The sequence below is a fragment of the Thunnus albacares genome, chromosome 17 (genome assembly GCF_914725855.1).
Source record: "Thunnus albacares chromosome 17, fThuAlb1.1, whole genome shotgun sequence".
Classification (NCBI taxonomy): domain Eukaryota; kingdom Metazoa; phylum Chordata; class Actinopteri; order Scombriformes; family Scombridae; genus Thunnus; species Thunnus albacares.
In genome coordinates, this window is record NC_058122.1 from 3,752,654 (window position 1) to 3,768,478 (window position 15,825).

Sequence of the window (15,825 nt, forward strand, 5' to 3'; positions counted from 1 at the left end):
GTTGATCAGTTGATTTGTCAACTATTAGAATTCCTCTCATGTAACACCTGTAACTGATGTATTAACAGTTAGTGAAAGCTTGATAACAGTATACTGTGACTGTACACACATGAACTATTTATTAAAAGCATTTATTCACTTTTAAATGTTATTAAATAATCATTCACACTTTGAAATAGTTTGTAAATGTGTTATAAAAAATTTCATTATTTTGTCAAACCATTATTGTGTATTAAGTGTTTATATCCTGCTTATAAATGTTAAATGTTGGTTTAAAATGATCCGAAAGGCACATGTGATGCTGAAAGTAGGAACAGTTCTGCTTTTAGCCAGCTGTCACAAAGCCACAGATCATTTAGAGAAACGTCTTGTCTTTTTAATATCACAAGACACCGCTCTCACTGTATGAAATAAATTCCCAGCTAGAGTGTCTCCTGTGAAAAAGTGTCTCCCGTCATCGAACGGGAACCGACCGGGATTGGCTTTGTTTCTACGGGGATTTATTTGTGTGAAACACCGCGTTTCATGTAACGTTCATGGATGTCTGGTAACATCATCAAAGTTTATAAACTACATCAGCTGCAGTCATGAGAAATATAACTTAGCCTGTAAGTTGTTGTGAACTTGCCGTCTGTGTCAGCATTAACGCAGTCTACGATGTCTCCTGAGTGTTTCAGCAGTTTGAAATGTTAGCCTGCTAGTTCTTTTATTTAGCCTGTTAGCTGGGTCTGCTTTTATTCAGCCTGTGTAGATTTGTAAACATGGAGCAGACAGCCAGCGTTAACGCAGATCCTGCTCAAAGCTCCGACAGTAATGGTGAGTCCGTCATTTGTCAGTTGTTTATTTGAATTGACTCATAAACATACAGTACTAAAAATTCACACGTTACGTTAAGGTGAGTTGCTAATGCTCTTGTTTATCTGTTATTTACAGGTCGTTGGCGCAACTGGACTGGCTTTTGGTAAGTTTCTATTTTTATAAAATCACTGACTGAAGCTGGGTTTTCCATTACACATATATTTGATCAACTCAACTGAAGATTAATTATCACATCTATATCTGAAGTGTAGAATAACTAAAGTGACAAATGGCAGCGTAAACCACTAAAGCCACTACAGCAACTGAAACGCCTCCTGCCTACCTGAACTCCCTCATTCAGGTCCACATTCCCTCCCGCCCACTACGCTCTGCCAATGGAAGGTGCCTGGTAGCACCACCACAACAGGGCCCTAAGTCACTAGCTAGACTCTTCTCTGTAGTTCCCCGGTGGTGGAACGAGTTACCAAACTCTGTTCAATATGCAGAGTCCCTCTCAATCTTTAAGAAAAGACTAAACACCCAGCTCTTTCGCGAACAACTCTGCACTTGATGGACTGTAGGTAGAGAAAAAACAAGAAAAACAACAAATACAACAACAACAACAACAAAACCTGCTTCTATGCAATCATTGCCTATTGGGCCCAAACTTAAGCTTCTTGTGTTGTCTCCTGACTAGATCCCAGCTTGTGTTGTATCAGTCTCATATGTATGTTGCTTTGGATAAAAGTGTCTGCTAAATGAAAAATGTAAATGTAAATGTATTAGACATAAAGTAAAAGAAGTGCTGACTGTGAAACGACAGTCAACACTAATGAAGCTCACAGCTTCCTCATAGTGTTGCCTTATTGTTGCAGTGTAGCATGTCCATACTTTTATATTCACTCTCAGACAAACAGAAAGGTACAGAAACCCTCTGTTTGATTTATATTGAAGAAATGAAAGGTTATTTGCAACCCCTGACAACTTCAACAAAGATGTAAATAAAATTCTTGTTTTTCCCAAAAGTGTTTCAGATGATTTTCACCTTAAAGTGAACCTATGTGACTTGTGCTGAACTGTGGCCAGAATCGACAAATACAGGATAAATGATGCTAAATGCTAAAATGTATTGACAGTGAACTGGCTCAGTAATGTCAGTCACACATTAATATCTATCTATAGTTAGCTATCATTAGCCACCATCAGTGACTGGTCATACCAGACCAAGTGAGGCTGTAGCAACAAAAAGTTAATTGAATTGAACAAAAGTGAATTATATTGCTGATGAATTCAACTTAAAATATGTATGAGGGAAAATGTGCAATTTCTTCTGTCAGAGGTTACATAGTGTAACTTAAAATGTTGAAATAATATTAAAGAAATATGCAGTGACATAAGGAGGGAAATGCAATTAGTCAGAAAAAGTTAGCTGGTACAATTAGAAAAATAACTACTAGCAAGCTACAACAAAACTTTATGAGAGACTGTTGAATTTTTTTTGGTGAAAGTGCTAATTAGCGCTACATGCAGGAAAAATAGAAATGGGATTTGAATTACAACTATGTCATTAGAGCTCGGTATTGAACCTTAATACTTTTTGAGACTGAAAAAGGTCAGTAGAATCAACTATGGAGTCGTGAAAGTTACCATTCAATTCTTAGTTTATGTGTTTAATTCCATTTTTCCTACTCTGATTCATATTTTAAAATGTTTTTTATTAAGGAGAAGACAATATTAAACACTGATGCACTGAGAAATTTGAAATATTAAGCTAAATTTAAAAGATTCCATATGTATACTGTATATATTACACAATACATATTATTAGTACTGTAGCAATAAAAATATGTTTTTGAAAATTGAGCTGGCAACATGATTACATAAAGCTTAACTTCAAACATTGTAGATTCTGAAATATAGGATTTAGATCCACAGTTCTATTGGTGTTTTCTTTCAGAAAAACCTCTCAGTCTGTGGCTTAGTTGTCAAGTAATGATGTATCTGATTGTGCTTAGCCGGTATTAATGATCCCTCCCTCTGATTACCTCCTCAGGCTCCTCGGATTGTGCAACAACTTTGCTTATGTGGTAATGCTGAGCGCCGCCCATGATATCCTTAAAAAACAACAGTCAGAAAATGTCACAACATCTGTAAGAAAGCACTTTTATTTTTATATTTTGTATTTGCAGTCACATTTGTTATTGCAAAGAATTTGAAAACTATAAAACTATATCAGTATAAAGCTATAAAGCAAATGATTCATTTTCACCTGTTCCTTTCTTAAATTCTAGACTTCAACAACCACGTTTGCTGTGGACTTCCAAGGTGGAAACAGTAGCAACAGTAGCCGCTATGACTGCAATCCTGTCTCTACTGCGGTAAATGGAGATTCATTACACAACACTGGACAACCTTCAAAAACTTTTGATCGGTACTGTATATTTATATGCAAAGTGAGACTTCAAGAGAGAAACTCATCCAATCCACAAAAATAAGGGGTTGAAACACACTTACAGTATAATGTTAATATGACAACACAACATACAAACAATACAGGTGCCCACAAACACTGCTCTGTAGCAGTGGCTCCCATTCGTCTTTGTCTGACATACCCCCACATACCTATGAGATGAGCTCAAGTACCCCTTCATTGACCCCACTGGTCATATTCTAAGCTTTTTCATTTTAGTTGATTTTTAAGTAGATGTTAAGTAACATTACACTAAAGTGGAAATTGTTACAATATTTTTTTTTAATTTGAAAAATCAATATTTAGGTCGATTTTGTTAAATTTGCATTTGTAGCTGGACCTTTAAACCATTTGTTTATTTTTTAGCAAGCTATCTCAACTGTTTATCTGATCATTTTAGTTAACTACTTAATTCACATTACATTATTTCACATTACTTTTATCCTTTTATCTAACAATTTATACCATATATCTAGAGGACATCACACTCTTTAGTGACAAACTCTCTCTGATTCTGATGGTTTCCTCTTCAGGCTGTGCTGTTAGCCGACATCCTCCCAACACTCCTCATCAAGCTGTTCGCTCCCTTTGTAATCCACAAACTGCCTTATGGGTAAGACGATGGCCATCACCGCTAACTCTCTTTATAAAAATCCTCAGTGTGGACAATTGATTCCTCTGGCTTTGACCACAGCTCACCAACATTTGATTTAAATCAGGGCCATCAGTGAAATAGAACAATGATTTCTCAGTTAATTTTCATCTCAAGGCTACAACATTTTGCAGCTTTCAGTACTCTTTAAGTGTTGGTTCACCTTAATGAGAAAAAAACATTTTCTCATTTACTTCTAGTGTTAGCTAAGCACACACACGGATAGTTTGTATGTAGTGGTTACCAAATACATGAATCTTAATTAGTTCATTTCAAATTTTGGCTAAAGCCTTTATTTTCATTACCGGCAGAGAGAACTGGGCCTTTATTTGAAACAAGTTCATGTTAGAGACAGGACTCCTTCCATATTTCTCCTGTTCCCCAGTTAATGCAAACTCAGATTCCACTCTGCTGCTTTCAGCCTCTTCTCTAGCCAAAAACAGTTCTCATTCATGTATTATTTCCAGTCACTTCCACTTAACTGTTGTTTTTTTTTTTAAATTGCTGTTAAACCACCTTCAAAGAAACTCAACACAGGTGTTCTGTGTCTTCCAAGCAGCTCATTGTCCACAATCTCTCTGTTTTCTGGTGGGCTGTTTCACCCTAACCCTAGTATCTTAACAATGTTTGGAAAAATGAGCAGAGTCATTACAACACAATTAATGTTACTCTCTCTGAATGCTTTTTACTCAGCCTTTATCTGTTCATGCTCAAATAACCCTCAGCCATCATTTGTCATCATACCAGTTTTTATTTGAGGATTCACAGCACACACAGACTGATTCACTTTCACAAACGTCCCATTTGAGCAGTCGACTATTCGGCAGGCCAACAGAATTTAACTCTCTGAATGTCACTGTAAGAATTGCAACCATTTATATACATAACCTTAGTGAACATAAAGTTAAATAAAGTTGTTAATGACTGTCTGAAGTCTTCAAACCAGAAACAGCAGCAAACACTTCTTTCCAAATGATGTTCTATCAGGCCCGTGCAGCAGCTTTCTGGGGGTTTTGTCTTCAGTCTTTAGCAATACAGCATCATCATCATGGGTTACATAAGATCAGGTAGCTTTTTTTGCACAACATGATTATTGTACCTAAAGAAATTTTCCTGCCTAATTCTTGCTTTTAATTGTAGTTTCCGAGTGTTGTTCTGTGTCATCGTGGCAGCAACAAGTTTTCTCCTCGTGTCCTTCTCTTCGACTGCGTGGATGAGCATTCTAGGTAATGACCTGAAAGCTACCACAGTTACTATTATCTTTAGTTATAGCTTTTATCATTATTGGTGGTCGAGCTGCCTTTGGCGTTGGGCTTCTGATGTGTTAGATACAGCATAAAATCTCCTCGGTTTCATTTCCTGTCATCTTATCTCAGTGGTTGCAGCTGCAGTTGCTCCACAGAAATGTGATAACGTTTTAGTCTTATCATGGCTTATAAACAGAAATAGAAATATTTATCACCATGCTAAGACTAATCAGTGACCCGATGTTCAAGCTCATGTTTTAACATAAGTCTTTCTCTTAATATGCTCTTCTCAAAAGTTAAAATGAAGCCTCTATGCAGTCTCAGGGCAAAAATGAGCTATAGCGGCCTATTTACAACCCTGTTGCTCCCGATCTGTGCACTGTCTATGTGTTAGTTATGAATTAGTTCGGGGTAACATGATAATGATGGTGTCACCTTAAAAGATAGGTTCACATTTTTTCAAGTCTGTCTTTAAACAACACTACATGCCCATGTGTACATTGAAAGTTGTTGGTCGTTGCAATTGTTCCTCTTGTCCATACCGGCAGTGAAGAAATCCCTTCTTAAAGGAAAAGAGATGAGGGACAAAATCCACAGTCCTTGTCCTTGGATGATACCACAGAGAGGGAATATTATACTAAATGCACAGTAACTTTGGAAGATGCCCACTTGACTTGTCAAATTTTCTTTGAAATGCATTTGTGCACAAAAATAGGACTGAGAATTTGATACATGGGCATGTGAGTATTGTTTTAAGATAGACATGAAAAAATGGGAACCTATCCTTTAAGGCTCAGTTTAGATTCTGCTTCAGTGGTGCACACAGTATTAACAAACACATTTTCAATTAATCAAATGACCATGGACCAGTTGCCACACAGTGAACCTTTAAGCCAAATCTACCTCTTTTTTTAGCCATTTGGCTAAATCTGACACATTAACATCATACTGATGTTAGTTAATGTGTTTTACATGATAAATAAATGAATAAAATAAAGTAAGCCTGAGCCACCTCTGTGGCTCTGATAGGTTTATGGCCCTGGGGCAGTTGCCTGCTCTGTCTCGCTGGTAATCCAGCCTTGAGGTCGGGTCACTCAAGACAAACTGGTGTCAGGTGAGCAGACAAACAAATGACAATGCACAAAATCCCCTTTGATTTTTTCAAAAAGATGACACTGGGACCCATTCACAAAGCAAGGCAGATGAGCTCCTATGGCTCTGTTAGATACAGACTGAAAATGCTCAGTTAAAAGCAAACAGTAGAGGGTGGATGCAGAGCTGATGCAACCTCATGGTTTTTGTGAATAAATACAGTTATGTTAAATGTGTTATTATGTTGAGAAAGGCTTATTAAAGTGTATTGTTGACATTTGTATTAAAATCACCAATAAGTAAATAGTCATCATTTTGAATGACATGATCCATGAGAAAATTGAAAGTAAAAATAGGTCCTGTGAAGTAATATGGAGGTAAAATGGCAGCATCAAAATGTGATTCTTCTTCCTTGTCAAACAAAAGGATCAGTGTGTCGTCCTGTGATTATTACTTCTCTGTACTTCATGAACAAGGTACTTCTCTCACTCAGATTACCTCTCTACCACTGTGTTTGTAGGAGTGATCTTTGCCAGTATCAGCTCTGGACTGGGAGAACTGTCCTTCCTCTCGCTCACGGTCTTCTACAGCAGGTAAACAGGAGCTGTACCTACAGTAAAGTGTAAGGTAGTCTGAGTAGAAAAGGGCTCCAACAGCAGGTTATAATACAATACTGTATATAATAAACCATTTCAAAGCTTAGAAAACTTTAACTTACATGTTATAGTCTGTTAACTACACATTGCAAATACTCTGCATTGCTTATGACAATCAAGTTTTTCACTTGATGTCCTGCCTTCCAGTCAAAGTTTTGTGTCTGTTATTGATGCAGTGTATGGAAGCTTATTTCTGCCAGGAAAGAAAAAAATAGATTCAGTTTTGGGAATGACATAAATGAAAACACTGACATTTTGAGTCAAACATTTTAGATAGTAAGTCAAAACCTTTGACTTATTTTATACTTTTCACTTAATATCTCAAAATAATGACTTAATATCTTATAATTGTGACTTACCATGAGTGTTTTTATTCTTATTATTGCTAACTTTTCATCTGTTTGTATGGACTTCCATATTGTGGTGATGGGCTGTTTAAAAACGTTGTGAAAAATCTGACAGCCTTGATTTCAGTGGTTTTTGTCACTTGACTATGAAATCTTTGATGTCCTTAAACACACCACAAAACAATCTCTCCATTCAACCACAATGCCATGTGATGATAATGTGACTACAATTTAATCTGTTTTAAGCAAGATTCAATTTCATTTTAATACCACCCTTCCAACTGAAATCATTGGCAACAAGCTATTCCCTAACCAGTAAGGCCATATTAGACGTGCGTGCATGTATGTGTGTATCTGTGTCTCTCAGGTTCTGATGGTTTTATAATTTATTGGTCATTACATACACTATGACATGTCTTTATAAAGATATTAAATCTAGATTGATAACATTTGTTTCCCATCTGCCTCAGAGATGTACTGGGAGGCTGGGGCTCAGGTACTGGTGGTGCCGGTGTTGCTGGAGCCCTCCTCTACTCGGGCCTCACCCAAGCCGGCCTGTCACCTCAGATTACACTTCTCATCATGCTTGTGGTCCCGTTTGCTATGTTGATTAGGTAAGTAAAGAATAATAAAGATTAAAAAAATTCTGTAGGCAGCAAACAAACATAAACCACCTTGACAGACTTCATTCCATAAACTGACATTTCAGCACAAGCATGACTTGCTCAGAGCCATTACCTTCATGAGGAAAAAAGCAATGCTACTATTTCACACTGCAAATGCATTTCTTTGCTTATACCAACATGTCGCCTTACGCCTTGGCTTGTTTTTACCATCCAACACCAGCTATTTTGTCCTGCTGGTTCCTCCAGCTTCATTACCTCAGTGGAGAAGCAGAGAGACAGAACATGCAGCTGTGGGCTCAGACGAGAGAGAGCGGCTGATGGAAGGATCAGAGGAAGAGGAGCAGGACAAATCAACCCAAGGTACAAACTCAGTGTAACCCGTGTTACAAATGATAAATAGGTTTAATTAAAAATAGTTTGACATTAAAAAATACAATGACCAAATCCAGTAAAAGCTGAACATGTTTTGTTGGTTGGTGAGTCGGCTAATCTAACAGCAGAGTTTTATATTAGCTGCAGTTGTGCAATACATTCATTATCATCCTTAAGACTTCTTGGGTGTTAAACATTCGTGAAAATATGGTAAACCAAGCGGTCAGATAACCTTAGTCACCCAAATAGTTTTATCTTGGTTTTGTTTGAGGATGCTGTGTGTCATTCAGATATTGTATGTTAGCCTTGATAGTGATAGTATGTGGGAGGATTTGTCAGGAGAAATCAACTCTATGTACCAGTGAAAACTGATTCCCAGGTTTGATATGATGGACCTGATAAGATTTCAAAGAGCAAAAGTAGAAAAAACCAAACCTCCTAGTCCAACTTGTCCATTTCCTTCTTATCAACCACTGGCCGAACAGAAAAAAACGACAAAATAAACATGTAGAACAAATAAATTAAATACTAACAATAATGAAACAAATAATTATAATTTATCATCATAAAAAAATATATGCAAATACGTGGCTATGATACAAAACATTTTTTTAAATACCATATGATATTAATGCCAGGTAGGCAGTTTATGTTATCTCTTGAAATGTGACAAAGTATCCCATTTTATATGTGCATATGTACACAAAGACATGCACATAAATACATTAAGATGCTCATACACATTGCATATACAGTGACTGTGTATACATATACTCAATCAAAGAGTATGCAGAGGCAGAATAGCTAACAGTTTCCAAGCTAACAGTTTCCCCTGCTTATCTTTGTGCTAAGCTAGGTTAGACTAGCTGATTATCCTGATTTTAGGGTGTGCATGACATGTGAAATATGGAAAATACTTTGTTTTATTTCCAAGAGTGAGATAAAAATATGATATCATTCTCACGTCTTGCTAAGTATGGAGCTAGAGTCAGGATGTGGTTAGCCTAGCTTCACAGGCTAACCACATATGGTTAGCCTGTGAAGCAGAGTTTAACAGCTAGCCTGGCTCTGCCAAAAGTGAAAAACTGCACCTACCAACACCTCTAAATTTCACTGATTAACATGCCGAGTCATTCATTTAGTCATTTGCTTAATCTGTACATAAACAGAAATGTAAAAATTGTGGTTTTAGGGGGAGATGCATGCTGGAACCACTTGGACTACTTCATAACTGGAACTTTCTTGTTTCTTTCCAGCAGCTGGGTGCAGTGAATTTGTGCAGTGTCTCTTTACAGTGAAGATTTCTGCCTGTGTAGAGATGAGAACCTGTGCTCACCGATCATGTCTGGGAACATGTTATAAAGCTAAGCTAGGCTAACCACATCCTTATTCCAGCTGCCTACTTAATATACAGAAAAGAGGTTGTTATTGACCAGACTTCTCTCAGCGGTCATTGCATTTTTTGACTGCACACACTTTCATTTCTGCATGAAGCACTTCAGTGGCTCCAGAGGACGGTGAAAACAAAGCACTAGATCACTTGTTTGGACTGATTCATATGTATGGTCTGTGTCGATCACACCACTACAACAGTTTTTAAAATGCTAGACAGGTGTGATTCAGGCTGATGAGTCAAATTTATTTTTCTGTAACAAGACAAAAAGTCTAAAGCAGTGTCATGTTTTTAATGACCTGTGTGTCTGATTTCTCATCTTTTCCATTTGTCATTTCCTTGTCCTCTGTGCCACACTGTTTATGTGAAGGAAGTGTAATTTTAAAGCACTGCTGTTTGTTATTGAATATCCATGTTCTCTCTCTTCCTCCTGAATGTAACAGAGGCCGGCAGTACTGGACCTCTCACCCTCAAAGACAAGCTGCATGTCATCAGAGTAAGTGTACTCCTAACTGAACTTCACACCAGAGTATTTTTATTGCACTTTGTCAAGTTACACTGTTCTTCATCTTAATTCTTGTGAGCAGGGCTTGCTGAAGTTTGTGTTTCCTCTGGGCCTGGTCTATTTTGCTGAATACTTCATTAACCAGGGCTTGGTAAGTTTTGTGGTGCCCTCTGGCGTCACATCCACTCTACTGCACTGTTTATCCTCTTAACAAGTAATTTGTGTGTATTTGGAGCCCAGTATATACAGCAGTGATACATATTGAGCCCAGAATAACTCAGATGTTTCCTTTTCCAGATGGAACTCCTGTATTTCCCAAAGTTTTTCCTGTCCCATGCAGAGCAGTATCGCTGGTTAGTTTTCCTTACTGGAATGTTATTCTGAAGGAATTCACTTGATTTAGAGTTTGAGGATGTAGACCTCAATCTGGTTGTTATTTGTATGTGTGCTCAGGTATCAGACGCTGTATCAGGTCGGTGTGCTCGTGTCTCGATCCTCCCTGTGCTGCGTGAAGATCAGGAAACTGTGGGCTCTCGCTTTGCTGCAGGTGAGAAATAGAGATAGGGAGTTTTTTTTTTATTTTTACAAATACTTTTGCAAAATGGTCACAGCCAATATTTTTTGGTTGGATATTCCTTTAATTTCTGCACATGGCAACTGAGTTAAGGTTAAGATCATTCAACTAAAATGACTTCTCTAAGGTTGTAGAAACACTCTGCTCAAGGTTACTTTTTTTTAAGTCAAAAGTTATGAGCTTGATAGGTGCATATGTTAAATGTGAATTATAGTATATGTTTAAAAATGCTTGCTCTCAGCATAATTTAGTTGCCACATTACATATAAACGCTGGAATACATAAGGTAACTGAAGTATTTTTTATTTTTTTTTAGACAAACATTAACATAATAACATAGATACAGTATTTACAATGTGAATGTAGGTACATACTGGTAAAAATTGTAATGAACTGCAGTAAGCACAATTGAATTATATGGTTGTTAGAAAGGCTTGGATTTTGATGGGATTATGGGAATGAGAGGTTAAGAATTTATTTGCCAGTTCTTTATTTGTAGTTCTTACAGTAGTTGTATATTGTTTTACCTGATAATCACCATTATATGGATACCATGTTAATTCTTGTCAGAACAACATGCCGCCTATTGGCCGGCGAAATTATTACCTGTAATTTTTAAAAACTTTATTCGTTGACCTGTTTGCAGATTGACACTATTAAATGTATGCTGAATCAGCTATTAGTAGTTTCTGTACATTGGTGTACAATTAACTATCTACTACTGGATTACTTTGATACTAAAGACAATTTAAAAACGTGAAGGAAAATTCTGGATTTATAGGGAGAGCATTTTTTTTCTGTGATTTCCAAGCAGATTCATGGATGTTTATTTGCAATGCACATCAGTGCCTGTGTAGAGAATATTGTCAGTTTATTATGTAGGCAACACTTTGTATTGGTAATTCATTTTACAAAGCAGGTTGGTTATATGACCCAAGCTGTTAATAAACAAACCATTAACAGTTATCAGTGTTTCCAGTGTCAAATATCCAAAGTTCTGCCGTACAGATCTTTGAACCTTTGAAACTTTGAATAGTAATTGGCACAGTGATAACCTGTAAAGAGTAGCAAAAATACACTTGAAATAGCCATGTCAGTACTGCAAACATTGCTAAAAGCTCAGGTATGTCAGGTGGTGTATCAGCACGTCAGCAGCATTTGTCAAGTGACATTTCTGTTTGGGTTCAACTTGTGACTGCTGTCTCATCTGTTTTCCACTGCAGTTAGCTTGTGACTCGCAAAAACTTGTATCAAAGTGCAGATTGCCAGACTCTGTTTTCCCATCTTCCCCTCCTCTTCTCTCTGTGCTCTACAGGTGGTGAATGCAGTGCTGCTTCTGTTCGCAGTGCGTTACCAGTTCCTGCCCAGTGCCTGGCTGGTGTTTGCTATAATCCTCTATGAGGGTCTGCTGGGTGGAGCTGCATATGTCAACACCTTCTACTTCATCAGCAAGGAGGTCAGGTCAACTGTCTGTCAGTTGGTTTGTTAATGCAAACTCAAAACGTCATCCATGTCTACTTGTAATCAGGATAATGTACATTTCCAAAGCACTAATTCAATCAGTACAGCAACAGAGTCATGTCAAAGCCACCACTCTGCTGCTCTCAGATTCAAACAGATGTATATCTATCATATGTATCTATCAACAAAATTATTGTGATACATTTCTTTGCCATATTACCAAGCCCCACAGTATGTAGGCTGCTGTTTTGTTGTAGCTGTGTTGTGTCTCAGTCCAAAGAAGTGTGTGTTCATGCCTACTTCTCTGTTTTCTCCCACAGACTGAAGACAGACAGAGGGAGTTTGCCATGGCCGCTGCCAGTGTAGGAGACAGTCTGGGTATAGCCCTGGCTGGAATGGCTGCTTTCCCTGTCCACAGATACTTCTGTTCTCTATGACCCAGCCCACACACTGACCAGTGACCACTGACGATGAATAAGCAAGACAAGTGTGTGTTCCATGTGAGGAATGTTTTTTTTTTAATATTAAATGAGTTTTAGATCATCGGACTAAAGCAGACTTTACTTCTACATATAAATATTGACTGCACATGCTGTAATTAAAGCCGCACTATGCAGATTCCTGATCACCCTGAGCGAACCATCCAGAAAGAGAATCACTTACCAGTGACTAAACCTTTTCACCAACTCCCAGTGATCAACTAATGCTGATTTTTGGGATCTACATGCCGGGTCATGATGTGAGCAACTGTGATCCGAGCCCATGATCCCATGACATAAGTGATTTTCCATACAACAGGAATGGTAAAAGCTTTAATATTGTCTTACAGGTTTGCTGGTTTGCACAAACTGCACTAAATGAAAAACTGATGATGCTGTCATAAAATGCAGAGAATGCTCATAGCTTGTTTTGTAGACCAATATTAGTTGTGCACTAACCTCGGTAACAAACTGCGTTTCCTCTGGCTGCGTCACAAGAAAAGCCTTAATGTGGCTCAATTGTGAAAAACTGTTAATGGGAAGCGGCTACAGCAGGGCAGCAAATGTTCAGTTTGCATTAATTTAACACAGTAAACACAGCTGTAATAAAACTTAAGAATAGCAGATCAGTTAACAGTGAGCATGTTAATAGTAAGACAAAATGAAGAAATGCAGTATCAGATGAACAGTGTGACACGTTCCTGATAAGACAGGGACAGAGACATGCATCTCATCTTCAAAAGTAGCACCTATCGCATCTTTGTCTTGTCATGCAATTTGAAGTGCTTACTATTAGCAGACAGCAAGCATGGAATGTGAACTGACCAAACAGCAGACTACACGAGTTCAGGATAAAAACTATTATTTTACTGACCCTCACTTACTGACCTCTTTTAGGATAATGTAGTCTTCACGTTTTAAAGGGTTAACCTCTGGCTGCCATTTAGTGCGACTTTAAAATCGAAGATGGTTCAGTAGAATGATTGGTACTTTAGGTCTTGGCTGACAACATAACAAACCTTATGTGATAATTGCACATTTTTTAAGGTTTATTTTTATTTACTACTGATGGTTTGAGATATCTAAATTATTATAGTATTATGTCATTGTTACATGTTATGTCCTCAATACATGGACACAACCAAAGGCTCCAACTATTGCATACTGACTGTTGCGACATCATTTTAACTAACATGTAAGTAACATGCCAGTATGGCACTAAGTTGTAAATGATACATAGTTGCTTCTATGAACAGAAGAAACTCTGCATTACTAGAACAATCCTATTCATAAGTCAGAAGCTCCTCAGCCTACGACAGTGTTTTACTGTGCCTTCTGAACCAGGTTGAATCAGGTTATTTCTTATCTAATGACTCTGAAATACAGTATATTAATGCTTTCGTTTTACTTTTTGCAGTGACCGAAAACCAGTCATGATTGAAAAATGCCTTTTAGGCAGAGAGGTCTTTATACGTGGATTTTTTTTTATAAAGACAGTGAAAAGGTGTCACGACAAAAGATGCAAAACAATAGGAATATATTTTGGATGTGCCTGTCATCATTGTTAACATCATCAATACAGTTTGTCTTTGTTGTGCACTTTTTTTATTTGCTGCAAAAAACTAAGTAATGCAAGTAAACTTGGTTTCACATATGATTTTACAAATAATGATAATCATTACCGTTATAATGATATACTTTTTTCCTGGTGATTGTGTTCACACCCTGTTTTCTCTTATACTATCTTAAACTTTTCTCAACCGCACACCAGTATGCACATTCCTACTGAAATTGAGCTACCAACAAATTTATATAATGCTGCTACTGTACAATTGTCATAACTTTGTTATGACTCAATGATATTGTTTCTGTCTGTGCTTTTTTCCACATATTTTTACATTATTAAAATATTTCAAGGTTTACTGTTGATTTAACAGCATAAGATGTAATTGCATATTTGATTTTAATAAATTCAGGTTTTTAAGTGTTGAATGGAGGACTAAAGATTTGGCCTCAAAGCATGAAAGTAATTATCATGTAAAATAAAAAGTTTTGCCTAATTTAATGTTGAGGTATTGATTTGTCATAAATGAAGCAAAGTTGCCAATTGTTATCAGATTATGTTAAAATATGCTATGATATAGTGAAAACATTTTTCATGTTTTTAGTTTTTATTCCAGTCATTTTTATTGCCTCATTTTAGAAATGTGGTTTGAAATGTGGGACAGCTGGTTTTACTAATGTGGGACAGTCATATATGTTGTTAAATTGGTGAAATATGCATTTAAGTACATTAAATGTGTAATACCAATAGTTATTCAGAGGTCTTAGACTTGTAATGCTTAATGTTTTTTACTTATTTTTAGGCAGTTTGTAAATTATATTACTACTAATATGAATACATAATATAATACATTACTATCTGCAAAAACAGAAGTACTGAAATGACCAAATGTGGGCATGCACTTTGGCCTTGAGTGTTACTGAGAAGTTTTTATGGTATGAAGTAAGGTGATTCAGACCTTTCAGCCTCCCAATGAGTGTCCCAGATTTCAGCCTGAACTGTCCCACTTTAGAAAATGCACATAATGTGGGACAGTTTGGAACAAGGAACACTTTTATATTTGCTATTTATATTCTGAGTGTAATATTTGCATTCTCTTTCCTGATATGATTAGAGAACACCCTGGGGATTTCAGAAGGGTATTGGGTGCGGATATAATGTATTGTCTTCATATCAAAATATATTGCTGAAGTACCAATTGCAGAAATTGTCCCACATTACTTTAATTCATCTATAGTATCTTGTATTGATTGCATATTGTATTGTATCTTTATATTGTATCTATTGTATACTGTATCACCTATTCCATTGTTGCACTTTCTGGGGGGCTCCAATCTAAAATCTCACAGAGGGCACCAACATAGACAGGGCTGGCCCTGACTGAATGTCAGCTAGACCATATTTGTGATGCTCTATCCTTTATATCGATTTTTTTAATTCTTAATTTTACTTTCATTTTAATTATTATTATTATTGACTTCACAGTAGTCTTTTTTTTCTTAGTATGCCACCCTGTATTATACTGCATTTGGTTAAACAGTTCTGAACGTGGTTCACTATGTCCTGAGAACTACATTTCCCACACTTAC

General features: G+C 36.9%; 1 protein-coding gene across 2 annotated transcripts; it reads left to right on the forward strand.

The window, feature by feature from the left end:
- Positions 1-457: 457 nt before the first annotated feature.
- On the forward strand, positions 458-14,732 carry cln3 (CLN3 lysosomal/endosomal transmembrane protein, battenin). 2 transcript variants are annotated; one of them, XM_044332214.1, is made up of 16 exons: positions 458-608; positions 743-816; positions 934-961; positions 2,852-2,948; positions 3,090-3,176; positions 3,802-3,881; positions 5,061-5,146; positions 6,780-6,852; positions 7,733-7,876; positions 8,109-8,248; positions 10,097-10,149; positions 10,241-10,309; positions 10,456-10,511; positions 10,612-10,705; positions 12,048-12,188; positions 12,514-14,732. In XM_044332214.1, exons 2-16 carry the CDS (start codon positions 762-764, stop codon positions 12,628-12,630), a joined length of 1,320 nt encoding a protein of 439 aa, XP_044188149.1. In that variant the 5' UTR covers positions 458-608; positions 743-761; the 3' UTR covers positions 12,631-14,732. The 2 variants fall into 2 exon arrangements, with proteins under 2 accessions (XP_044188149.1, XP_044188148.1); XM_044332213.1 differs by having other exon boundaries at positions 458-816.
- Positions 14,733-15,825: the final 1,093 nt, after the last annotated feature.

Excerpts from the sequence above, each read along its gene's own strand:
- cln3 (XM_044332213.1), top strand. The coding sequence starts at position 762 with ATGGAGCAGACAGCCAGCGTTAACGCAGATCCTGCTCAAAGCTCCGAC. Across the intron at positions 5,147-6,779 it reads TGCGTGGATGAGCATTCTAG|GAGTGATCTTTGCCAGTATC; the intron begins GTAATGACCTGA and ends CTGTGTTTGTAG. Across the intron at positions 6,853-7,732 it reads CTCACGGTCTTCTACAGCAG|AGATGTACTGGGAGGCTGGG; the intron begins GTAAACAGGAGC and ends CATCTGCCTCAG.